The sequence below is a fragment of the Lupinus angustifolius genome, chromosome LG01, assembly GCF_001865875.1.
Source record: "Lupinus angustifolius cultivar Tanjil chromosome LG01, LupAngTanjil_v1.0, whole genome shotgun sequence".
Classification (NCBI taxonomy): Eukaryota; Viridiplantae; Streptophyta; class Magnoliopsida; order Fabales; family Fabaceae; genus Lupinus; species Lupinus angustifolius.
Genome location: NC_032009.1, coordinates 16,219,633 through 16,247,573, shown reverse-complemented (window position 1 = coordinate 16,247,573; position 27,941 = coordinate 16,219,633). Strand labels below are relative to the sequence as shown.

At 33.4% G+C, this 27,941-nt stretch overlaps 2 protein-coding genes and 1 long non-coding RNA gene across 4 annotated transcripts; all 3 read right to left on the bottom strand.

The window, feature by feature from the left end:
• LOC109342392 (non-specific lipid-transfer protein 1-like) lies at positions 11,647–14,702 on the bottom strand. The gene is made up of 2 exons (XM_019580384.1): positions 14,283–14,702; positions 11,647–11,871 (listed from the first exon to the last, which is right to left on the bottom strand). The coding sequence occupies exons 1-2, from the start codon at positions 14,618–14,620 to the stop codon at positions 11,862–11,864; spliced, it is 348 nt and encodes a 115-aa protein (XP_019435929.1). The 5' UTR covers positions 14,621–14,702; the 3' UTR covers positions 11,647–11,861.
• LOC109350152 (MACPF domain-containing protein CAD1-like) lies at positions 20,294–27,489 on the bottom strand. 2 transcript variants are annotated; one of them, XM_019591312.1, is made up of 8 exons: positions 27,244–27,489; positions 26,829–27,085; positions 25,500–25,738; positions 25,218–25,413; positions 25,037–25,114; positions 22,596–22,779; positions 22,315–22,478; positions 20,294–21,128 (listed from the first exon to the last, which is right to left on the bottom strand). In XM_019591312.1, exons 1-8 carry the CDS (start codon positions 27,254–27,256, stop codon positions 20,496–20,498), a joined length of 1,764 nt encoding a protein of 587 aa, XP_019446857.1. In that variant the 5' UTR covers positions 27,257–27,489; the 3' UTR covers positions 20,294–20,495. The 2 variants fall into 2 exon arrangements, with proteins under 2 accessions (XP_019446857.1, XP_019446866.1); XM_019591321.1 differs by having other exon boundaries at positions 26,829–27,489.
• On the bottom strand, positions 22,842–23,063 carry LOC109350167. Its single transcript, XR_002108081.1, has 2 exons — positions 22,965–23,063; positions 22,842–22,934 (listed from the first exon to the last, which is right to left on the bottom strand). It is a non-coding gene; the product is annotated as an uncharacterized LOC109350167 (long non-coding RNA).

Genomic DNA, 27,941 nt, shown 5'->3' with positions numbered 1-27,941 from the left:
TATTTCTTACTATTTATGAAAACAAAGCTATCCCTAAACACATTTTTGTCACAGACATTTTCATCATCAATACAAATATCAACAGTAATCATTGGAAGAAAATTACCCCAAAAGAAATTTATATCTCATAAACTCCTCAAAGATGCTTCAAATACACCAAAGACAAAATTTTGAGGAAGAAAGAAGGGACGATGGTGTCACTTTTGCACGATGAAGGAGAAAAACGATGGAAATTTTGAGGAAAAAAGAAGGGACGATGGTCTCATACAAAGATACATAATGATGATGGTCTCATGCACCCTCTCTTATATTTTATTGATATGATTTGTGGGCTTGAACCCAGTTTCTACAATTATAAATAGGACCTTACTAGTTTAGTTTTGATATATAATTTAAGAATCAGAAACATGTTTAATTTTAGCAATAGTTTAGAAAGAATTTATCGTACCCCTCTTCTTATTCTTCTGTGAGTTGATGACTTTTCTATCTTTTGTGTTTTTCTAGTGACGAGTGAGTAGTCCTTTTGTTTGGAGGATAGAGATATGCTCTATGATAATAAATAAGGAATGAATGATTGTCCTATCTTCTATTAAGTATTATGATTTTTGTTAGATATTTTTTATATTTTATTGAGTTTATGTGTTGTGTTAGTGGTTGAGTGAGTAGTTTAGCAAGTTACCCGACTCTAGAGAAAATTATTATGTGTAACTTAAAACTGATTATAATTTCTCTTTATTTGCCTATTTTAAGGTGATCATTTGGTGTAATGAAATACATCAGTTCACATTCTTTTCATTGCAGAGACTAGCCTTAAAATTATATGTGCATTACTTTCTACTTTACATAAGTAAAGTATTCAACAGAGAACTAATACAAATTCAACACAACATGGAGCAAGCATTCAACATTTCAACACAAATATATTTGTGAGAAGAACTGCAGAAACCGTAGCAAAAACCAAACTTCCTCATTTTTTCAGTAACAGAAACAAAACTTCATCAAGTTGAGACAACAGCTATTGACAATTTTGTGCAACCAGCCATTCCACGTTTGATGGTCACTATGAGCACTAGAGAATGTTGATGGAAAATCTTTTAAGGTCCAAGGAGTATTGGGCAGTGGTTGAAGATGTTGTTGCAACCCCATAAAAAGGCAGAGAACTTACTACTGCACAAAAAAGAGAGCATGATGCAATGAAGTTGAAAGACCTGAGAGCCAAAAGTTTCTTGTTTCAAGTCATTGATCGCTCTATCATGGAAATCACTCTTTGCAATTGTGAACATTCAATTTTGTCCTACCTTTTGCTTTTATGTTGTGCAAAATAAAACATCGTTTCTGGAGTTTTTTATGAAGTTACAAATTAATGTTGTCAAGTATGAGTCATATGCGTGTGATACCAAAGAATCCACTACATCATTAACTTATGATTTAACAAGCTTATCCCTAGACATCATGGTGTCTTTTGGTTTATTTCTTACTATTTATGAAAACAAAGCTATCCCTAAACACATTTTTGTCACAGACATTTTCATCATCAATACAAATATCAACAGTAATCATTGGAAGAAAATTACCCCAAAAGAAATTTATATCTCATAAACTCCTCAAAGATGCTTCAAATACACCAAAGACAAAAAAATCTTTAAATTTCAGAGATTTTATTCAGTAGCTCTCGGAGGGCGTTATGATAATAGATTCTGGAATTACAACATTCAACATACTGAAGGAATTCATAAAAATTAGTATATTATTTTTAACAAAACCAGGAAAGACCCTATATACTCTAAAGCTATACTCTGCTCTCAACGAAAAGCTGCCTTCATTATCATCTGAAAAAAACTTTGTGGCAAGGATATTATTGTTAGATAAAAGAACACTCTCAAGTATCTTCCATGATTGCTTTGAAGCTGCTGATAAAAGTTAATTCCCTTGGCCATAACCATGGGAATGTGTAAGTGCCTGCACAATGGAAACCTTTTTTAGTGACTGAAAGGCAATTAAGAAACAATGATGGATAAAGTTAATGGAAATAATGTGCACCCCATAGGTTACGATTGGAGTATTCATAGGCTTAATTCAAAAGATGAAACACTTGAGGGTTACATAGAAGAGCATATTATTTCAGTAAACTCATAAGTGTTGTAATTGAATTCCCTTTGGGCAGTTTCAGAAAATGCAAAGGTTATGATAAATTTTGGTTCACAAATTGGCAGCTAAGGGTCTACTTTCAAACTGTATAAAAAGGGGCACTCAGTCAAAAGGGGAGACATTACCAGGAGAGAAATCAGAGAGAGAACAAATATAGAAAATAAAGCAAGCAGAGAAAGCATACTGATATCATCCATAACACACATACAGGGGGACATACCATAGTTACAGAGCGTTCAGAATACTCATACACTTACATAGCCCCAAATAGAGAACACATCTTACATACACAATACCACATAATCATCAAAATTCACAGCGTACACTCAGGAAGGCATCAGTTATACAATGATACGCTTAAAGGGGGAGAAAATCATAGAGAAAACAAAAACACAGAGAATTCATAAAGAGATCACCACACTGAAAGAAGGAGAGCATTCAACACACGTACATTGCAACAGACCACAGTGATAAGACCCGAGACATCTCAACATACAACAAATACACAGGAAACACTCAAAAGGATTAACACTCAAATTTCGAAGGGGATAAGGCATAGACTCAGGTAAGTTATTCACCTTGTTTATGCACACAACTAAGAAACAGTACTGCGTTTTAATTACCAAGTATCACGAACATTGGGATCAATACACACGGTAACAATATCATATGCACACTGCAAAAAATACATATTTTTCATTCATTCATTTTCAACCGAAACATATATATCTATACTCAATTAAGAACGAAACAAATGATTCGGGGTAATAACCTTAAGATATTATGGTTCATTTTTAGTTAAATGTTTGTACAAATCGGTTATATATGATCGATCAAGTTCATGCTATAAAATTGGATGAAAAAAGGGTAAAAATCGTTACCGGAATCCTTTATGTTTTGTGCCGATGCCAAATAGCAACCTTAATGTTATCCCCACTGAATGAAATCACACATTCAATCCCCTCCTTAGCCTTAATGAACCTCAACGATGATGAAAATATTATAAAAATAACAAGAATCAGAAACAACAAAAAGATAATAATGCGAAACAAATGGAGTAGGGTTCTTTACCGACCCGAAGCCACCTCGATCAGGCCGTGAATCACCTATGGTTGTGATCCTTTTTCATCATCACGAACCTCCATCACCACCGAGAGTCATCGCGAGTCGCCGTCAATGGAGGATCCACGCCGTCGTGAACCGGGTCCGTCATGAACCAGCGGCGCTTCGCTCTCAATCGCGAGCTACTAGAAGCCAAGGAGAAGATGACCTTGGGGTTTCACCATTTGCCGTGTCGGCACGGCCAGCTCAGTTCCAGCCATGGTTATCTTCGCTGGCGCCGAATGAAGAGGAGAAGAGGAGAAGTAGAAGATTAGGGATTTGGTTCCATTTTCTCCCCTGCACGAAAATAACCCCTCTCACTTGTATTCGTTCTTTTGTTTTTAACCCCTTTTTCTTTTCTTGGCTATTTAGTTATAGTCATATTTAATTTACTCACGTTATTTGCTATAGTAGTTCTAATAAAACCAATGCTGATTAATATATTTCATGTTCTTTTATTTAAAAAATATGGTCCACTTTATCCTCTAAATTATGTTAGTATTTGTTTTTTTAAGGAGTTATTTAATGACAAAACTTCGATCATTTCAAAAAAACCTATTTGAGATTAAATGTGGTGTGAATATTAGCTTCTTTCATAACCAATTAAATTTTAAACATTTCAAAAAATCTATTTTGAGATTAGATGCGGTGCGGACATTAGCTTTGCTACTTCATCTATCTCACAAACGATTAATTTTTAAACAATTCAAAAATTTATTTTAAGATTTGTTGCGGTATGGACATTAGCTTTTGCTGCTTCACATATCTTAAGAATGATAAAAATTAAATTATATTTCAACTAAATCAAACCAAACCAACCAACTTCCAAAAAAAGAACTACGTAAGCATTGATTCCCTTAAAAGGGATACGTAGAACCAGGGTCAACCTTGTCAGGCATAATAATAAAAACTTTTTTTCACCAATAAATAAACATGCAAAATAAATATTTTTGACTAAAAAATATATATTTTCTTTAATTAAAATACGCTCAACCAATAAACATTTTTCTACTTAGAAAACTACGTAAGCCTTGATTCCCTTAATAGGGATACGTAGGACCGGGGTCAATCTTGTCAGGCATAATAATAAAAAACTAATTTTCTTCTTCTTAATAATTGATTAATTAATCATAAAACTTAATAATAATAATAAGAAGAACAATAAAGTCATATATTTTAATTAAGGGTAACGCTTAAGGCGGACGGGTAGGATGCTAATACCTTCCCTACCTTGTAATCGACTCTCAAATCTGGATATCAAAAATCCAAAAGCCCAATGTGATTGTGCTTTAAAGATTTTTCTACATTTTTAACTATAAAATGTAGTGGCGACTCTGAGAGGTCTCGTAGCTGAAAATAGGGGCGCGACATCAATGAAGAAGAAATATCAAGGCTCCTCTAGAGTCAAACGTGCTCAACTTCAAGCCTTGAGAAGGGACTTAGAAACTTTGCAAATGAAGGAAAGTGAGTCAGTTAGTAATTATTGTTCAAGAGTCATAGGAATTGCAAACAACATGTGACTTCATGGAGAAAAGATAGGAGACACCCTCGTTGTTGAAACAATTCTACGCTCATCACTCACACCAAAATTTGACTATATGGTGTGCTCAATTGAAGAGCCCAATGACACTGATGAACTCTCCCTTGATAAACTTCAAAGTTCCTTGCTGGTTCATGAACAAAAGATACATAGAAGTTCATCAATGGAGGAACAAGAATTGAAGACTTCTACCAATATTCATTCCAATAACTTTAGAGGAAGGGGTAAGGGTAGAGGTAGAGGACATGGAGTCGAGAAAATAAAGATACTAACATGAACTTTAAAGGCAATCCTCACCAACAATAAGGAAGAGGTAGAATTTATGAAAAAACCAAGTTAGAGTACTACACATGCCATAAGTTTGGTCGTTAAGCCTCTGAGTGCTACACAAAATTGCCTAACTACAAAGGAAAATGAGAAATGTCTAACTTGTAGAGGAGAATGAAGAAGAAACATTATTCATGACATCTCATGAGAAATTCCAATCTAATGTGTTATATGTTGATACTGGTTGTAGCAACCACATGTGTAGAAGTAAGTCATCTTTCTCTTATTTAGACGAAAAATTTCATTCTAAAGTGAGTTTTAGTGATTGTTCTATTGTAAATGTGTTGGGAAAATGAGATATTAAAATTCAAACCACGAATGGTTTGGTGGAAACCATCTCTAATGTATTTTATGTTCCTGACTTGAAAAGCAATTTGTTAAGTGCTAGTCAATTGCAGGAAAAAAGTTATATAATAACCATACAAAAAGATGCTTGTTAGATATATGATCCTATCAGAGGAGCCATTGTAGTTGTTGAAATGAGTTCTAACAGATTGTTTCCTTTGAAGATTCAAAGTACATAGACTTTCTTGGTGATTGAAGTGAATGATCCCTCGTGGTTTTGGCATTTCCGCTATCACCACTTAAATTTCAACGGATTGAAGACTCTTCGGCAGAAAAAACATGGTGGTAGGTCTTCCACATATAGTCAATCCATCTCAAATTTGTGAAGAATGTGTTGTTGGAAAACAACATTGTTCATCGTTCCCACAAGGAAAATCATGGAGAGCAAAGGAAGTTTTGGAGTTGATTCACTCTAACATTTGTGGGACGATTAATCCTACCTCAAATGGTGGTAAATGCTACTTCATTACATTCATTAATGATTATAGTCGAAAAAAGTTTTTTTATTTTCTACAGGAAAAATCTAAGGCTCTATGAGTTTTCAAACACTACAAAACACTTGTTGAAAAAGGAAGTGGGCATGCAATCAAGGTTCTACGCAATGATGAATACAACTCACAAGAATTTGCATATTTTTGTGACACACGTGGAATCAATAGGCAACTTACAACAACTTACACACCACAATAGATGAGTGGAGTGTCAAGAAACTTTTGGCCAAAAGCTCTAAATTGGAGCATTCATCTGCTCGATAGAAGCCTCACCTTTGTTGTGAAGAACATGACACCTGAAGAAGTATGGAATAGACACAAGCCAAGTGTTGAGCATTTCAAAAAATTTGGTTGCATAGCTTATGCCCATGTTCCAGACCAGAAAATGAACAAGCTTGACAATAAGAGGTAAAAGTGGGTATTCCTTGGTGTTAGTGAAGCCTCCAAAGAATATAAGTTGTACAATCCTCTCACAAAAAAGATTATGACAAGTAGAGATGTCATCTTTGATGAAGAAAGAACTTGGGAGTGGAATGGGTAGCAACCTACTCCAAATACTTCACAATTTGGATTTGAAGAAGAGGAATAAGGTAATGGGCAACAACCTTGTACAAATAATTTACAAGTTGAACATGGAGGAGAAGAAAAAATTACAACACCAACAATAGGTGAAACTTCAACAGATGCATATGTTGAACCTCACAAAAGTCACATTCAAAAAAGGCCAGCTCGGATGGAAGATTTTGAGGTAACTGGAATTAATCAAATTGATGATCATGTTACTCATTTTGCATTATTTTCACATTGTGATCCCACAACCTTTGAGAGTACTGCCAAAGAAGAAAAATGGCAAAATGCAATGGATGCAGAAATTGAGGCCATAAATAGAAATCATACATGGGAACTTGTTGATCTTCCAGGTGGGCAGAAAAATGATGGTGTAAAATGGCTTTTCAAAACTAAACAAAAGAAGATGGTGAAGTTGACAAGTATAAGACAAGATTGATGGCAAAAGGATATAAGCAAGAATATGGTGTGGACTATAAAGAGGTGTATGCTCCAGTTGCACATGATACCATCAGATTGGTGATTGCCTTGGTAGCTCAAAAAGAAGATGGTGAAGTTGACAAGTACACTCTAGTTAAATCAGCATTCCTTCATGGAATCTTGGATGAGCAGGTATTTGTTCATCAAACCCCTGGCTATATTAAAGTTGGAAATGAACATAAAGTGCATAGATTGAAGAAAGTACTTTATGGACTAAAATAAGCTCTAAGAGCTTGGTATAGTCGAATTTAGGCATATTTTTTTAAAGAAGGATTTAAGAAATGCCCATATGAGTACAAACTCTTTGTTAAAGTTGGATCTAAACGAAAAATACTTATTATTTGCTTATATGTTGATGACCTTATATTTACTAGAAATGATTTGGGAATGTTTGAAAAGTTCAAAAAGTCTATGACGATTGAGTTTGAAATGACTGATCTTGGTTTGATGCATTATTTTCTTGGCATAGAAGTAGTGCAATCAACTAACTAAGGGATATTTTATTTCTCAAAAGAAGTATTCCCAAGAACTCTTAAAAAGGTTTCAGATGCAAGATTGCAATCTTGTAAGTACTTTATCAGTGTATGGCTTGAAGCTAAACAAAGATTATAAAGGAAAAAAGTGGATAACATACTATATAAGCAAACTGTGGATAGTTTGATGTATTTAACTGCTAGTAGGCCTTCATAATGCATTATGTCAGCCTAATTAGTAGAAACATGGAAAGTCCAACTGAAAAGCAATCTATGTCTTTATGCTTGGCACATGGGATGTCCCATGGTTATCTAAAAAGCAACCTATAGTCACATTATCAACCACTGAAGTTGAGTTTGTTGCTACTTCAACTTGTGCTTGTCAAGCCATTTGGTTGAGAAAAATACTTGAAGAACTACATTTCAATCAAGAGGAGGCTACTAAAATATATTGTGATAATACCTCAGCCATCAAACTCTCCAAAAATCCTGTACTTCATGGAAGAAGTAAATATATCGATGTTAAGTACTATTTTTTGAGAAACATCAACAATGATGGAACAATTGTTTTGAAGTATTGTATAAGTGAAGATCAATTGGCAAACATTTTTACCAAACCTCTCAAAGCACCTTCGTTCCAAAATTTGAGAAATTTGTTGGGTATTTGCAAGCTACGGCAATAGAGTTAGTAAACTGAAAATAGAATTTTTAGTTTAAGGAATGTTAGATATTTTTTATATTTTATTGAATTTATGTGTTATGATAGTGGTTGGATGAGTAGTTTAGCAAGTTACCTCCACTTTAAGGGAAGTTATTATGTGTAACCTTGAAACTGATTATAACCTCGCATTATTTGCCTATTTTAAAGTTGTCATTTGGTGCAATGAAATACACCAGTTCACATTCTTCTCCAATTAACAATTTTATTATTGGTATAGAGTCTGCTTAACACTTAACATGCATTTGATGGGTATATTTGAGGAAATACTTAAATGAGAACTCCAAAAACCATATCTATAGTAATTTTCATGGGCATATTTGATGAAATGAGAAATCCAAAAACCATATCTATAATAATTGAACACAAATACTAGGTTAAAACAATTATCTAAGTCCTTAGAAGATTACATTGTATTGTCGTTCGTTTCAAAATGTTTCGTGTAAAGATTGTTGGTAACTTGTAAAATTACTAAACTAAGGAATTTAGATGTGGGATTGGCCAGAAATTTATTTTCCATATATTGGGAATAATCAAGCAAACAATTCAAGAATGGGTCTTATACAATGATGGACCTCAATACCACTCAAAGTCAATGTCTTAGTCAACTTAACAACTTATGCAATAAAGATTTATATCTAGTAGTCTATGCATGTGAAATTGAATTCAGTGTACACCTCAATTATATTAGTTATCAATGTCTTGGTCTATACTAACACTTTATTAAAAAAAGTTCTACGTCTAGCAACTAGATTAATAAAATTAAGTTATATGAACCATTAAGCATGTCTCTATGTCTATTAGTTCATGCCATCAAGTTTAAGAGTTTTTCAGTATCTACATGAATCTATATCTACCAATCCTATGAACACATGCACACATTGTGACAATTAAGCATAAACTACATCTAGCATTACACAAAAAGGATGAATTGCATGTTTTGGACTATTGAATAAAAAATTCTTTACTAATTTATTTCCTAAATCATACTAAGCAAATCGTCATTCACAAAATAAGCATTAAGCATGGCAAGGTAATTCATAAAAATCAAAAACTTCAATTCATTCATGAATCAAATCCAAATGATACATAAAATGAATAATACAATCAATCCCAACAAGAGAGTAATCCTAGCTAAGCATTTTCATACACAACAAGGATAAAGAATAATGCAGAAAATTATAAGTAATGAAGAAGTGATACATCCTCCATGAACCTAAAGCAACTTCACCACTCATACTCTCTCACCTTTACATCTCATTTCCAACACATAATTATCTAAGCACTAAGGAAAATCCAAACCATCCTAGAATTGTCCAATATTCAGTTAGGAACTAAAAATTAGGTAACTCTAGATGAAGTCTTCCCAATATCTCGTCTTGGCTTTTTCGATCTCTTTTTAATAATGTGTTTTGGTGCTTGCAATGGGCGCAGGGGTGGTGCACTCAGCATACCTCTTTGCCTGGCCTGACTCTTCACTAAGGCAAGTTGCACTTAGCGTGGCTTGCGATGAGCGTCATTCCTGCACTAGGCACAGGTCAGCTAGTTTGTGGCCTTCCTTGCTTTTTGAAATTTGTTACCAATCCTAGCCTATTTTTCCCTTCTAATGTCCTGAAATATCATGGAAACTCAATTCAAAGGATTAGCGCAAATATTCATCAAAATTCCAATTATGAATGCATAAAGTAAGTATTTAAATTTAAAAGGTGTTAAATTAGCCTTGTGAATTAAGGTAATTTTTACACCTAACATAAAAACAACTTATCTGAAGCTAAAGTGACTTGAGACTCCGGAAGATCTTGGATTTGAAGGATAAAATAAGGACAACCAACTAATCAATGATTTGGTTAACATGGAACTCATTGACTCCCTTTACTCGAGAAATTCCTGGAAATGGAACCAAACATCAAGGATAATAAACTCACAACAATCATTGGAAAGGATGATGAGGATCATAAAGGTATTAAATGAAGCTAGCCACCCTAAATGTGAGAGGATTTTGCAGGATGGCGAAGAAGAAGGTGGTGAGCAATGTGGTCAAGATGGAGGATATAGACTTTTGTATTCAAGAAACAAAACTAGAATTCATTAATAACAACATCTATAGAAAACTCTGGGATGGGTCCGATTCTGATTGGAGTTTTCAATCGTCGGTTGGGAACTCTAGCAGCATCCTAAGCTTATGGCGGAAGAACAAGTTTCACAAAATTGACATCGGCCAAAGGAGTGGCTTCTTGGGTATCATTGGAAAGTGAGGTGACTATGAAAAAATATGTTACATGGTCAACATTTATGCTCCATGCAATGACAAGGAGAAACAGAAACTTTGGCAAGAACTGAAAGAATGAAGAAAAAAACGCTCAAGGCAACCTATGGTGCATTGTCGAGGATTTTAACGTGGTTATCTCTGAGGAGGAAAGAAAGGACAATGAAAAGTCTAGGTTGAAAGAAAATAAACAGATCATAGACCACACTCCCCAGTTCTGGAGATGATACAAGCAATAATAATGATCACGACTACTTCTATACTAAAATAGGATGGAAAAAGGATATATTAATTACGATTGTTCTTCCAATTCTCAATTTAATTCCTGAAGTATTTATATTAATAAAAAATTAAAAGGAATTATTATAGTTAATTGAAATGAAATTACTATAAAAGATACAACATTGGTCTTAAACTACTTTCTCGTTTCAAAAGATGGCACAAGCAGTACTAATTAGCACGACCATTTCTCAAATCAAAGCAGATAAAAAGATATAACACAAGATATGACATTCCTATTAAATTCCAAAATTAATTTTGTAAATTAATTGTGCAAGTAAAAGATAACTTTATATTTAATAGATAAAACATGTTTTGCATGATTAATTAGTAGGATGAATTTTTTAATTAGGAAAAAATAATTTTTAATACAATCAATTTCAAAAGTGTTTTAAGGAAGAGGTTAAAAGAAAAGAGGCAATGTCAATTGTGACTCATGTCATTGCTTCTAGAGATGGTAAATATAATACTAATGGTCGCGAATACTTCTCCATCCATGTCTGGCAAAAATATACAACATAAGTTGTAACCCTCTTAAACTCTTGAAAATAATACATTTAGAAGATTTTTATAAAATATTTATTATCTATTTTAATTATTTATTTAATTATTACTTATTTGATTATTATAAAATAAATATTTATTATTATTAAAATAAAAAGGAAATTATTTAATAATTATTTTAAGAAAAAATTAATTTAAATTGGAATATAATAAAATAATATATATATAGAGAGGAAGTGACTGATAATTGAGAATAAATAACATATTTATTAATTAAATTTAATTTTAATTATCCATATATAATTGTATAAATAATATTTATTATTTTTATAATTTTGATATAAGAATTATTATCGTTAACTAATAATTTTAATTGAGCAAAAGGAATGAATTATCATAATCTTAAAAAGGAGGAGGCAAACAAATTAACGTAGATTATTATTTATATATAATCCGTACAAGGAACAATCAAAACCTACAATATGAGAGGGGCATATGAGTGAAGCCTTAGTCCTACTCTTTTTTATTCTCATTAACATTTAGGTTACTTTCATAGTAGTAGTGATATAGTAGTTTTCCTGTGTTCCCCATTCTAGAAGTTCCCACTTCCTCTCTTCAGAACTTAATTGATGCTGCAATATTGACAACAGAAACAAGAAAATAAGATCGTTAGCAATTTAAATAAAAAGTAATCAACTTTTGGTGTAATTGACATAGTGACGCATCTATTGGGGTAACTACATATATTGGATCATTAAAAAGTAATCAACTTTTGGTGTAATTGACATAGTGACGCATCTATTGGGGTAACTACATATATTGGATCATTTTATATTGCATGTCTTTTTTCAAGATTGAAGAAAGGCAAGAGGCTATTGAGGATTATGCTTTGGCATGTCATAGTATGGTCTAGAAGAGCATCCTCCTAAGCAATGCAACCCATTTACTGTCCATAAAATAAGTCTCACCTTATTTTATAGTTGTTCACATTTCTTAGTAAATTAATCTATTTTTTTCTATTTTTTCATTCAAATAATGCAACTCACCTTTTGTCCTTAATAAGAATGTTCACTCAAGTAGGCGCTGTTAATTGGTTGAAAGTATACATTTAATAACACTCATTCAAATGAGTGTTATTAAATGTCTACTTTCTACTTTTAACAGTGCTCATTCAAATTAAATGTATGCTTTCTACTTTTAAAACACACATTTAAGCGAGTGTTTTTAAATATCTACTTTCTGCTTTTAACAAAACTCACTCAAATGAGTGATGTTAAATGTTTATTTTCTACTTTTAACAGTATTCACTCAGACAAGCGCTGTTAAATGTCATACTCTCTAAAGTAAAGAAAAAAGATTTGTTACACTTCTTTCCCTTTTTCTTTCTTCATTTTTTATTATTTCAAAGGCTTTGTGAAAATAAGAATTATGCTCTAATTAGAGAACGATTTTCTATTTACAGACAAAAACATATCACTTCCGGTGGCACCAAAATTTACAGATAGTTCGTTTTTTGTTAAGGACCACCACTAGAGATGCTCTAAGGCTTTTCAGAAAATATGACACTTTTGAAAAGAAAAGAATATTCTCCGTACAAAGAGACAAATTATTGATTTTGTTTTTTGTATTTAAGAGTAAAAGTATCATCACTATATATTTTTAAAGAATAAAAGTATCATATCATATTATTTTTTCTTTATTTTTCATGCACTTTTATCTCGATTCTAACTCTTTTAATAGTAGTTCTTGCAATTTAGTGGCTTTGTTGAATTTAAAAAAATTAGAGCATGGAATTGATTTAATATATTAGAAAACTGAAATGTATTATTTTCAGACGGTATATGACCCCGTACAATATATAAAGAATAGTTCTTAGGAGTTCATTTTGGTTTATGTTGTAAAGTTTTGAGCATCCAATTGTGTTTCATATAGTAAAATTGTTGTTTTATCAAAAAAATAAAAAATAAAGTGAAAGTACTAGATTTGTTGTGCTAATTGTAGGCACGTGTTTATGGAAATCTCTCTTCTTAATTAATCTGAGACAGAGGCATGTATATTGTAGTAGTAGCAAAACGTGACCATTTAAAGTGAAATTCAATGATTAAAAGAATAGCTCTTCAGTATAATTTCAGAAGACATCTATATAACTCTCCAGCAAGAAAAATCTGTTTCTTCAACATTACAAAGCACAAAAGTTCTCAAGCAAAAATAATAATTTTAGTTAAAACAAATAAAAACGACCAAGAGATAACATGATTATAAATTTTTTAATACATATCCTAGAGGGAGCCTCTCACAACTCCAATCTGGGACATTGGAGACATTATATATTTGATTAAGTTGCTATCATTACACTATTATTATAGGTTAGTAGGAGCAACTCAGTTAAATCTATGAATATAAGTTACTAATGTCATTGGTTCAAGACGTGATATGCTATGGGGAATTAAAGTCTCGGTATTTAAGCTTAAAAGATAATATGCTTAGTAAATTTATGAGATGAAAGATATTGCATATTAAGACTGAGGTGTTATATTAAAATTGGTAAATGCTCCCAAGTAAGAATGACAACGAGACTGATGAGGTTTGGATTTTTGCTTACCTAACCTTGAACCTGAATTCTCGAATCCAAAACTGATCCTGGATGCAGTTAGGATAAAAAGAAGATTATCATCCCGACTCGTCAAGTTTCAAGTACCCTATCAACCTTGGCTTGAAACATGTCCCCATATCATTTAAATGGATTGGTTTGCCCTTTAGTGTTATATATATAAATAATTCTACAATTTGGTATTTATTATATAAATCGAGTTTGGTCGAGTTCGGGGTTAGATATCACATATACCATACACGATCTCAAACCTAATATTTAAAATTGGGGTGGGTTCGGGAAAGGTACTTATGAGTTCGAACTAGGTTGCCATCCATACTCTAAAGTCTTCCCTTTCTATTTTTTTCATCTAAAAACTAACTCGGAAATAGACTCTTACAAATTTGTGGGAAAAAAAAAGTAACGAGTTTGAAAGGAGAATTTATAACATACTTATCACAATTGATGGAGGTGCTGATCTCGTAAGGGAGCACAACCCCACATTCGCGAGGGATTGATTTAGCCCTCCAGGGAACAAAACCAATTTTAGCAACCATGGATTTGAGGCAATTGCACGTAGCCCGTTTGTCGGCGGTGTTCTGAACATGTGCCATGACGGTCTTGACTCCGTCGCAGCACAGTCCAGGAACACTTCCCCAAAAAGACATGATGTAGCGGAGGCACGGTTTTAAGTTGTTACCTACTTGACCACATGATATGGCCTGTGCAATGGGTGCACCCACCACAGCAAAGCACATAATAACGATGCATGCAAATTTCATGCTTGCCATACTTCTAAATGATCAAGAACAAGTCACAAACTAATTGCTATTGTTATGCCTTACTATGGAATTGCTTACTTCACTTGGTGAGTATAAGGGGTGAAGGGTGTTTATATAGAAGGTAAGAGAGGGGTATAGTATTTGATGTTCCACTTTATACACCTATTTTAGTCCTACAAATAAATTTTAACACTTTTGCAGTGCTAAATATGTATAAAAGTAATGTTATTTGTACTCTAAAATTTTGACAATTTCTTCTATAACAATGAATTTTATCCATAAATATTTATTATTTACTTTTCATCCTTCACATATAAAAACATCCTCTTAAAAACCAAAGGAAAATAAATTGTTCCTCTAAAAATAGAGTGCGAATAACATTTTTAATATGTATGTATAACTTGTATTGCTTCTGTCAAGTTTGTTTATCAACCTAACTTAATCTAAAAGACTAATATTCACAATGCACATATAAGGGAATTTAAAGGGGTGTAAATTTGTATGGGAAAATAATTTATTTTATATGTTGAAAAGTTAATTTCTCAACATAAACTTATTTAAGGATTCACGACCCTAAAAATCTTACATTGCACTAGAGTTGTAAACTTTCTACATTCATTAAAAAAATACGATCTTTAAAAAAATTATTATGGTTTATAATACGAGTAGTCATGTTAGTTATTTTAATATACCGACTTTTTTCCCATGTCCTATAAAAAAGTAAATGATAATCATATTATGTTCAAATTATTATATCAATAATCTTTAAGTGGTAGCTCACTTATTAGAGAAACTAGATAGAAAGTGTGAACAATTCAAATCTCTAGAGATTCACAATTATCCTCTCTCCCTCCCGTAAGAAACATTGTCTATCAAAATTTTATTTTACTGTGTTAATTACTTTTTTTAACAATTTGGAAAACATGTGAAAGGGCACTAAATATTACCTAATAAACATAGTTATGATCATCTCAAAATTAGGAATAAAAAATAGTACAAAATAATACTTTTATCATTTATATATAATAAAATGACATTTTTATTATTAAATGTAAATACAAAAACAACAATTTATCTCTTAGATACATAAAAATTATTTTCTTTAGACATGACACAATCCTATGAAGAGTCAACTATGCATGTTCCCACTCCTATCCACCACCCATGCAAGGTACCATTGTGACGTAACTTGTATCCCACTCAATTTTTACTTGACCAAGAGTAGCCTAAGGAACCAAGTGGCCTATTAGCAGCATTCGTTCGCGTGCAACTATTAACTATGTACCGACTTAATTATTGGTTTAACTAACAATTAGTTTAATGTCTCTGAACTAATTTATAAGTAGAGACTTCATAATACTAAAATATAGGAATTATCTTAGCCTTTAATTATTATATAGGATATGTACATAATATTTGGATATCAAGATAATATCATTATCATATCTTATATTTAATATTTTTAGTCTTAAATTATCTTATATATGAGTCTAGTACTAATATAAATAGAGGTTAATGTTATGTCTTTGGTATAAAAAAGTATTACAATATCATTACTAGGGGTGGAAACAGGTCAGGCTGTCTACTAGGTGCCTATTACCTGGCCTATAACAGGCTAGGTCAGGCCAGACTTTTTTCGTAAACAGGTCAGGCTCAGGCTTTTTGAAAAGTCTATTTAGTTTAACAGGTCAGGCTTTAGGCCATCCAAATGGCCTATTAAGCCTAACAGGCCGGCCTATTTAGTTATATTATGTAATAATGTTCATATTTTATAATTTTAATATATAAGTAATTTTATTATATATGTAATTTTAATATAAAAATGTATACAAAAATATATTTTAATTGTTAGGATTATAAAAATCTATTTAAAAGTATGCATATTAGTTATTTAAATATAGACATGATCACCTATTTCAATATAATATAGTATAATAGCCCTTTAAACAAGCTAACAGGTCAGGCCAGACTTTTAAACAGGCCAGGCCTAGGCTTTGGTAAACAATTTAAACATGCTAACAGACCAGTCCCAGGCTCCTATATGCTATACAGGCTCAACCTGTTTAAGGCAAAGTGTGGCCTGTTTCCACCCTTAATCATTACATAATCATCCCTAATATTATCAATACAATTTATTATTTTGATCATTCACTTTTCTTCTTATATACCTCAACCCTATAATTCCAAATGATATCAGAGCAATTATATTTACCTTGAGGGAAGCTTAGGCTTGTGATTCTTGTGTTTGTTGGTTTTCTAGTAGTTACTTTCTTTCCCACTTGTTCTTAGTTGTTGTCATCTCACTTTCAATGCTTCAGGTTGAGAGGGAGTGTTGGATATATATAGAATTGTTGAATGTGGTTCACATATATCATGGTCTTGTTGTGGTTAATGTTTGTATTTTTGTGTTCATCATGGTTCTTTTTTACGCTCTCAATGTCACCCTAATTATCACTTAAATGATGGTGGTTTCTAGATTGTCATGGTTTCTAGTTCTTCCTTATTGATAATCAATTCTCAAATTTGATTTTTGTTGTTTGGAGTTGCCTGTTGTGTGGCCATCATTCAATTTCTTCTCTTTTTCGATTCATTCTTCTTCTTCTTCTTTTTCTCTTCTTGGGCACAAATTGTCCATCATTCACTTTGTCTTTCAATTCAACTCATTCTTGTTATATGCTTTTCTTCATGATGGTTAAGCTTGGAGATAACTTCTATCATTGAAGCGTTGTTGTCTTTAAATTATTTTTCCCAGAGCTTAAGAAGCTCAACATTAATCATTCATCAATTCATCTTTTTCAATTTCATTATCCTAAAACTTGCAAAGCTAATCATTGATTGTTACTCAATTCATATATAACACTCTAATTATCACAAAACAATTAAAGTCTACAAACCAAGTCAAATAACCTTTTTTTATAAACATTCTCCAATCAAGGTTATCAACATAATTGAATTCAACATAACCAATAACATTCTTGTGAATTATTTGTACAAGGCTGCTGCCCATTTTCTTGTTCCTCTTCTTCAAGTCTAAATTCTGAAGTATTTGGAGTAGTTTGTTGTCCATTCCACTCCCAAGTTCTTTCTTCATCAAAGATGACATCTCTGCTTGTCACAATCTTCTTAGTGAGAGGGTTGTATAACTTATGTGCTTTGGAGGCTTGACTAACACCAAGGAAAACACACTTTTCACTTTTATCATCAAGCTTCTTCCTTTTTCTGGTCTGGAACATGGGCATAAGCTATGCAACCAAAAATTCTAAAATGCTCAACACTTAGCTTGTGTCCATTCTATGCTTCTTCTGGTGTCATGTTCTTTACAGCAAAGGTGGGGCTTCTATCCAACAAATGAATACTCCAATTTACAGCTTCTGGCCTAAAGTTTCTTGGCACTCCACTCATCTTCAAAATGGTTCGAACCACGTTCAAGATTGTTCGGTTCTTCCTTTCTGCAATGCCATTCTGTTGTGGTGTGTAAGCTGATGTAAGTTGCCTCTTAATTCCATATGTGTCACAAAAACATGCGAATTCTTGTGAGTTGTATTCACCACCACGATCACTGCGAAGAACCTTGATTGCATGTTCACTTCCTTTTTCAACAAGTGCTTTGCAGTGTTTGAAAACTGATAGAGCCTCAGATTTTTCCTGTAGAAAATAAACCCAAGTTTTTCGAGTATAATCATCAATAAATGTAATGAAGTAGCGTTTACCACCATTTGATGTAGGATTAATTGGCCCATAAATATCAGAATGAATCAACTCCAAAACTTGTTTTGCTCTCCATGATTTTCCTTTTGGAAATGATGAACGATGTTGTTTGCCAACAACACATTCTTCACAAATTTGAGATGGATTGACTATTGGTGGAAGACCAGTTTTTCTGCTATAGAGTCTTCAATCCATTGAAATTTAAGTGGCCATAGCGAAAATGCCAAAGCCATGAGGGATCCTTCACTTCACTCATCAAGCATGTTTGTGCACATTGAATCTTCAATGCAAACAACCTGTTAGAACTCATTTCAACAACTGCAATGGCTCCTATGATAGGATCATATATTTCACAAGCATCTTTTTGTATGGTTATTATAACCTTTTTCCTGCAATTGGCCAGCACTCAACAAATTGCTTTTCAAGTCAGGAACATAAAATACATTAGAGATGGTTTCCACCAAACCATTCTTGGTTTGAATTTTAATATCTCTTTTTCCCATCACATTTACAGTAGAACAATCACCAAAACTCACTTTAGATCGAAAGTTTTCATCTAAATAAGAGAAAGATGACTTACTTCCACACATGTGGTTGCTACAACCAGTATCAACATACCATACATCAGATTGGAATTTCTCATGAGATGTCATCAACAATGTTTCTTCTTCATTCTCCTCTACAAAGTTAGACATTTCTCCTTTTCCTTTGTAATTAGGCAATTTTGTGTAGCACTCAGAGGCATAATAACCAAACTTATGGCATCTGTAGTACTCTAACTTGGATTTTTCATAAATTTTACCTCTTCCTTGTTGTTGGTGAGAATTGCCTTAAAAGTTCCTGCTGGAATCTCTATTTCCTCGACCTCCATATCCTCTACCTCTACCCCTACCCCTTCCTTTAAAGTTATTGGAATGAGTATTGGTAGAAGTTTTCAATGCTTGTTCCTCCGTTGTTGAACTTCTATGCATCTTTTGTTCATGAACTAACAATGAACTTTGAAGTTCATCAAGGGAGAGTTCATCAGTGTCATTGGACTCTTCAATTGAGCACATCATATAGTCAAATTTTGATGTGAGTGAGTGTAGAATATTTTCAACAATGAGGGTGCCTCCCATCTTTTCTCCATGAATTCGCATGTTGTTTGCAGTTCCCATCACCCTTGAACAATAACTAGTAACAACCTCACTTTCCTTCATTTGCAAAGTTTCAAAGTCCCTTCTCAAGGCTTGAAGTTGAGCACGTTTGACTCTAGAGGAACCTTGATATTTCATCTTCATTTAATCCCAAATATCCTTGGAAGTTTCTTTGCAAAGAATGGTTTCCAGGATAGAGCGATCAATGGCTTGAAATAAGAAATTTTTGGCTCTCAAGTCTTTCAATTTCATTGCATCATGCTCTCTGTTTTGTTTTTCTCAGCCTGTACTACCGAAGTGAAGTATCACTGCAGTGTTAATAACTTAATATGCCTTTCTCTCTGGCTCTGATACCAATGTTAGGAAGGGAAAATTGCAAACTGATGTATTTCATTATGCACTAGATGACAACCTTAAAATAGGCAAAGTAAATAGGTTATAATCAGTTTCACAAACTACATACACAACTTCCTCTAAAGTGGTGGTAACTTACTAAACTACTCATAAACTACTAACACAATACATAAACTGAATAAAACATCTAACACATACATGATTGTTAAGATTAAAAATTAATTATTAGTCATATGATCAATTTGTTTAATCTTTATTGTCCATATTAATTATTTTCATTTCTCACAATAACTAACAAATAGTTATAGTTATTTCCTATATATATTTAAGCTTTTGGAAGAGGTGGTTATAACAAAGTAAAGAGAGGAGAGTTAAGGATTTTGACATTTTGTATTTTGAATGCTGTGAGGATATAAACACGACTTAAAATGGGTATGGTGGAATCAGGTTCTAACTGCAATGAGATATGGACATAACATCAGCATAAGCAAAGGAAACATTTGCAAATTGCCACCATAATATAGATCCAGTAATAGTTATATACTAAAAGTATAAGCTTCCTATTCAACTCATGTCAACAAAACCTCAATGTTTTTACATAGAAAAATCATAATAAGCACCTGAAACACTGCTAATTCTAACAGAAACCAGCACTGCAGATCACACAAAAAACATGGCTGGTGAAATCAGTAATTTAGCAACGAATATTTCACTCTCAAAACAATTTTCCCTTTTTCAACGCCAAGCTTTCCGCCAGTAACTAACCAATGGCCCGGAGGATCTTGCGGTCCTTGGCTCATTTCAGACAAGTCAACAAATTTCACAAACTTGTTCCCACCGACGTTTTCTCTTGAACCAGTGCTTGACTCATCTGGGTTGGAAGTGTTTGAAGCAGTGATAATTTTCGGTGCCTTGTTTGGGGTGTGATCCCAGAGTGATCGACGGACTGTGCAGCCTGGTAACCTAGAATACAAGAGCTTCATGTACAATATATTCCGCGATCCAAAATCCCACACTCCAAGCTGTGCTCCAGTAACTATGCAGACACCAGAGAAGTCGCTTATAAAGGTTTCAGGGTTCTCAATTGGTGCAGTGCTCACATGAGAAAATTTCTTCCACTTAACAGGCTCAAACCACCGGCTATCTTGTTCCTCGGGTCCCTGCCATTTAGGAGCACCGATAGCTACATGGCTGTCCCAATAAGGCTGAAGAATCTTCGGAAGGGATACCAAGTGTTGAAGATGAACACTTAGTCGATTCTGCTTGCTTCCTTCTAGACAAAGACGTAAGCCAGTTACTGGCCGACGGCCAACTGTAATCTGCATTTAAAAAGAACCATTGTCTAAAATAAAATTGATTAGGAATGCGCCAATTTTCTTCTAGACTTTGATGTCTTCTCACTAACCCAAGTAGCCGATAATTATGTAAGTTGATAATTTAGTAATCAAACACCAAGATGGCAGAAAACTACTTAACTCCATATTCCTATGGAAGCTTTCTTCTCCAAGCATATGTGAAACTAGATAACATGTTAGCATACCTAGACATGTCTCTTTAATAATATATTTCGCTAGTGAAATATATAATACTATGTGGCATGCATGTGTCGACGGTACTGGTAGATGGTATGGGTACTGGTAAGAAATATTCTAAAAATCTAAGGTACGGGTATGTCAGTAGAAATTTTGAAAAATAAACATATATATTAGAAAGGAAAAATGATAAGTGCCAGCACAGACAAAGGATGGGAGTATATTAGGATGTGAGGCAAATGCTCAAAACTAGTTGAGATGTGAGAATTATAGATTAATTAACTCGGAGATTCAGTATCATGATGCGATTGGGATGAAAAAAGGAGGGAAAAAACCTGCATTTTCATCCCAAAATGTCATAGTTTTGGAAAAATCAACACTAAAGTAGTACTCAGAAGTACCCAAATTAAAAAGATAATGATAATAAAATGGCACGTATCCCGGTACGTACCCACAAGTACCCAACGTGTACCGGCACCATTTTTTATGTTCCCACGCTACAAAGATATAATATCATGCAATGTTATATGAATGAAATATAATATCATGCTTAAAGCAAACATTCCCGAAAGGAAATTAACTGAAGAAGAAATAGTACAAGATAATATGACAACATCAACGGTTACTTTCATGAACTAGGTCCTTGAAGATAAACACGATAACACACTCATCCCCCACCTTATTACCGAATTACACCACACAACTATAGTGATGAACTTCATGCTAGTGAAGTAAATTAATTATATAACTTTCAACCTATTATAACAAAGGCACAAGCAGAATAGATCCTAGAATTATATTTTGATTAACAACTCACAATAACAAACCAAATGTCCCTTCACCACGCAAGAAAAACACGAAAATAAAATGGAGGGGGAAGCTTTATCTACCCCAAAACTGTGAATAAGCAATAGAAAATGACACTTGATAAGAAGTTTATAAGCAATAGAAAATGCCAAAAGTGAATCTTTACCTGTTCTTGGCTGATGTAAAGTTTATGCCCCATTATGCTGAATTGCAAAGATGGGCACACAGGTTCCTTCCTTTGGTGACCAGGAATCTTGTCCTGTATAGGAGCCCAGACACGAGGTATCTGAAACTCTAGGAAATATCTAAGTTCTTCGATTGGAGGTTTATCTGAGAACAATAATTAAGAAGAAAAAAGAAATGTGCAATGAATATATTACATTAAACTCCTAGAAGCCAATAGAAAAATATGGTAAATTGTCTACGATGAAGGATAAGTGGACTTACATTCAAGATAAAGACCAACAGCACGAGCCAAATGCTCCTTTCCCGGTCTTTCATCTAGGAGATCTGTTATAGGACAGAAACTCATTTTGATGATATCCGGAGAGGACTTGACAGTTCTTACCCATTTACTGTGGTTTTGTTCCAAATCATTTCCTCCTCTTCTTCTGAAAATGACTGTGACATCCTGACCAATAAGTATTCGAGGAAGTTAAGAGAAAAAGAAGGTGGGATGAAGTTCTTTTTTTGGTTCTAGATAAAATTAATGGAGACACTGAAAAGGCCAATCGGCTAATAAAACTCAATAACCATAAATGACATGCAAGCATCACGCCTAAGTTCCTAAAAGTAAGTATGAATTCTTCTCGGTACAGACATATGCTGACACAGGTTTTTTTCCAGAGTTAAACAAACTACCTTATGCATGTCATATTCCAAGCTTCCAAGGAAAAGGGAAGTGAGTGATATCTAAAATAGCCACAATTTATCACCATTCACCAGTGTATTAATTTTGGCATTTCTGCGCATACCAAAGCAAACAAGGACTTTCAGATTTAAGTTTTTACAGCCATCAAATGAAGTTAAATGAAATGAAGGAAACAAATCCAATTTGATGTCATTGACAAAGTCCCGAAGAATCCTGTAATGCATAGGCTGGAAACCAATAAAAAGGGTCTTAAAGCCGAATGAGGAGAAAGATCAAGTCTTGTAACTGGCTCACAATTAGAGCTTACCATTCCTCCTAGTCACTGACTCAATGCTAAGTACTAAACCTCCCCCCGTTACAAAGGTATGCTCATTCTTTCAGGCTCACTCCTTTCCTGATCATTTATCTGTACTTTAGCATTCTAGGACAAAGAACTCCTAAACAGTCCCGGATAAACCATGCCCATTTCCTCCTTCTCAAATAGCCCAAGCCCAACAGATCCTAGATTTGATAAATCTCATTAAGTTTGCTTATATATTTTCAGATCTTAAAGAAATAAAATAACATAAAATGCAAACAACAAAAGTGCACGACTGTGGTAGAAATGCGCAAGAGGGATTCACCTATGAAGCACTAATAGTTTATACTGTCTTTTGTACTAGTGTTAGATATGAACCCATACAAGATATCCCTCAAACAACATTGAATGCTAGTTGCATCTTATAATTTTTTTCTAACTTCGAATTTTCGTTCCAATGCGGAATATCATATCAACTTTGATAAATCCTAGTCTTCTACTATGTCGCCAATGACCAATGTTGAAAAAAATAGTCTTCTATTGTGTCAGCAATGATTAATGTTGAAAATAAAAGCTCTTCTATTCACTTTTATATTTAAGAAGTCTTGTGATAGTCTACACACGTATATATTTCATGCTTTGTGAGATGATTTGAGATGATGCACATAATGTTTTATGCATATGTCAGTAGTATTCTGTTGTATCGATATGCAAACTTTTGAAGAAATTCCATATCCTAGTGTCATACTAATGTCGTATCTGACACTTTTACCCATACCCATGCATCATAGCTATTTACCACAAATACATCGATTGCAACAGGCAAAGCCTTTTCCCAACTTGGTGGATCAGCTATATAGATCAAATAATAAACCTGTATCTTCTGAAAAACCAGATCTTATGAGAGACCATTTAGATCTAAATCCCTTATGGTTTTATTTACGAACGATTCTACCATCTCTTCCTCAATAGATGTCACTCCCACTTTTCCTCTATTATGTTCACTCATCCAATGCAAATTTATCATCTTTCCTACAGTTCTGCACTTATTGGAACTTTATTACTATCCAACATCCGGCACCGTAAAGCATGACTAACATTATGGTCGTACAGTAAAATTTCCCTTTTAACTTGGTAGATACTTTGCGATTACAATAACACTTTAAGCATTCCTTCATCTAATCTACGAAACTTGAATACTACGATTTACATCTCCATCTATTTCTCCATCACTTTGCATGATAAATCCAACTCCAAGATACATAAACTGTGTGACCTGTGGGATGCTGTGATATCCAATTTTTGCCACCAAGCCAATTTTATAAGTGTCTTACTGAACCATTTATTCCATCTCTCAACTCTCACACTTGGGCTACATAATAGCTATTTACCAACTTGTGTTTTTGTTTCATACATGAACAAGGTGTAGGAATTCACAAAGGAGCGAGGAAACAAAAAATGAGGTTCTCTCGTTGGGGAAAATTTCAGAGGGTTCTTGGGTGTAAGTCCTAAATGAGAACATGGGACGGGAGGGACCAAAGAACTTGTATACTTATATGCCTAGAGACACACTAAAAGATCACAAGACTAGATACCCCCATAGTTCATTTACTTCAAAATCAGAAAAATGATTCATCAAAACAAATTCAAATCACAAACAATTTGGATATAATGCAAAGAACTATCGTATAAATATGTCATACAACTTGTGTTACATACTTCTTTCCCAGTAGGATATGTTGCAGTCGTTGGTTGAGGGTGAATCCCTTGATTATTGAACGAAAAAGGCTCAACACCCTGCAAAATATATAATTAAAATAATAAGGCATTACATTGCTTCCTATCATGAACCTGAGTGATATAAATTTATGTAAGAAAAGTTGAATTGAAGTGAACTAGCCTTATCCTTGGATTTTGTTTGACCTGAGCTTGTATGGCTATCGATATCAGCGAACCTCTGATTTCCAATATCCTCAATATAGTTCTTTATCTCCAATTTTGATAAAGGTGAAGTATGATGTTGTTTAACATAAATAACATCTTTTCCGCCAATAGTTATTGACGTAATGACATGGGTTCCAAATTTTTCAATAAAGCTGGAAATATACAATTAAAAATCAGTGACCATCCGAAGATAAATATCCTTGTCACAGCATTATGTAGATAACTTGTAGATACACACCTGGCCAAGGATGGTGGATCCCAATATATTGGGACGGCCCTTTTGACATTTTCTTCCAAAATTAATTGGGATTTCATAAGCTCAACCTTTGCAAGGGGAATGTAAAACCCATCCGAAGACAGGGTTTTTGTGGCTGCAGCATCAACATGTTTTGAACCAGTGAAGCTAAATGCAGAGTTAAAGCGCCCAAGAGCAAAGCTCCCGGATATATTTGCCTTATGATTAAAATATTCGACCATCTGAAATGAAGTGAAAAAATATCATCACAAATTTGCAAAACTTGAAAAAGAAAAACACTGTTACAACATTTGCTTTATTTATTATTTCAACAGCAAATAGTTTTGGCCTTTAGTTTTTAATTCTTTCCTTCATTTAAAGCTGCAATTTCCAATAGCAAAATATGACTCTATTCTTTAGTACAATACATTGCACTAAATTTTTTTTTTGCCAAAAGAAAAACGTTACACACAAGGTATCAGGGAAATAACATGCACACTATCAAAGCTGCAAAAGTTATGTATTGCATGTGAAATAAATATTGGTAGTATATATGATTTAGAAACTTCTGGCAAACAGGAAAATCATCCAAAACAGAATGGAACTATTTTCTGCCAATCTTAGTGTTCACGGCTCCACGGTAAGCCTGGCACCTGCTCTCTAGCATAAGATAGGTCCTCTGTCAATTAACTTCACTTTAAGCTACACTTCAATATGATCATAAATATCCAACACAAGCACCATTTCCCAACCCTCCCACACGCTTACAAAATCCATATTATGTAAAAGAAGAAAAAATAAGGAAAAATCATATCACTTAGGGAGTTTAAACAGATCCATTGCTAAGACAATTGCCGTCGCATTGTCCGCATTATCCTGCAATTGTCCACCATTTTGATAAACACAATCTAACTACAATCACGAACCTTACTCCATAGCCAATGTCCAATACACCAAACAAAACAGATATATACCCACCACATTGACACAACTAATTACATAATAGAAAAATTACATGTTCAATTACATTTAAGAAACCACTTTCACAAAACATTAAAAATTTAGTAAATGTTAGTTATGTAGCAAACAAAAGTGTTGTGCTAAGAGGAAATGTGTTATGTAGAATGTTTAATTTCATTTATCAACAAAACACATTATTTACACAACATAAAAAGAAAACTGATGCATGCAAAAAGGAAAAAACTCATACTTGAATAGGATAATGAGCCTCACATAAGTACTTACAAAGAATGATGAAATATTTCTAACAATCATATTAGCTCTTTATTGCCTAATGAATACAAAAATAACAGTTTGTGAGTGGTACTTTACCTCTTGGAAAGTGCAGACACCAGAACTGTGACGCCCTTCAGGCTCTTGAAAGTTCCTAATATCCCTAGGAACATTGGGAATGACAACATCATCGTACAAGAACAGGTCCCTAGGGTGTTCTAAATCAATCTCAACTACCCTAGACCCTGAAATTCCTTTACAATAGAGCAACCTCGTATCATAGTTCACATCAAATCCTCTTCCTAATGCTTGCAAAGCATTGGTAGCAGTATGCAAAGCTGCTACGTGCTCACCCATAGTTCATCAAAAAAGCCTTTTTCTTTTATGGAACCCACTTCTGAACTGAACTATAAGGCGAATTATCTCAGCAATGAAATGAAATTAAACTGACCAAGATAAATAAATCACACAAAAACACATAAAAGTTTACGAATTTAACGTTTTTGCTAAGTGGGCATGTGACTCATTGAATGAACATGATCAAACTCATATCTTTCAACTTCAACTTCTGTGGTGAACCTAGAAAAATTTATGCTATTCAAGCATAACCCAGTCTGGTATTGGTGTGCCAAAACAAACTGAAGCAGAAATGGATCTCAGAGAAACGAAGATTTATCAAAAAATCAGGTATGGCTTTTTGGGTTGTAGCTCCTTCTGGTGTTTGTCAGAGTTCTATTTATTTTTCTCTCTCTCTATTCAACTTTTAATATGTATGTGTTTACTCATTATCATTCAACCGATAATTATATATAAATGATAAAGAGCTATATTTTCTTTCTCAAACAAATACTTTTTATATATTTCTTGTTTTTTTAAAACAAAAATTAAATATATATTAGGTTTAGATTTTTTTGACAATAAGAAATAAAAGTTACATTAAGTAATACAATATTTGGAACAAAAGATGTGAAATAGGGTTAGAAATGAGTCGAACTGAGTTGTACCAAAATTCAGCTCAGTTCAGCTCGATAAAGATTTATTCAGTTCAAAACTTGACTCGAGTTTGATACAAGTTATTTTTTTAGTTTGAGTTCGACTCGATTAAAGTTCACGAGCTATATGGTTCAATTCAAATTGGTTCATTTGTACAATTCAAATAATTAATTCATTTTTAAAAATACTACAAATTTGTTTATATAAAAACAATAAACA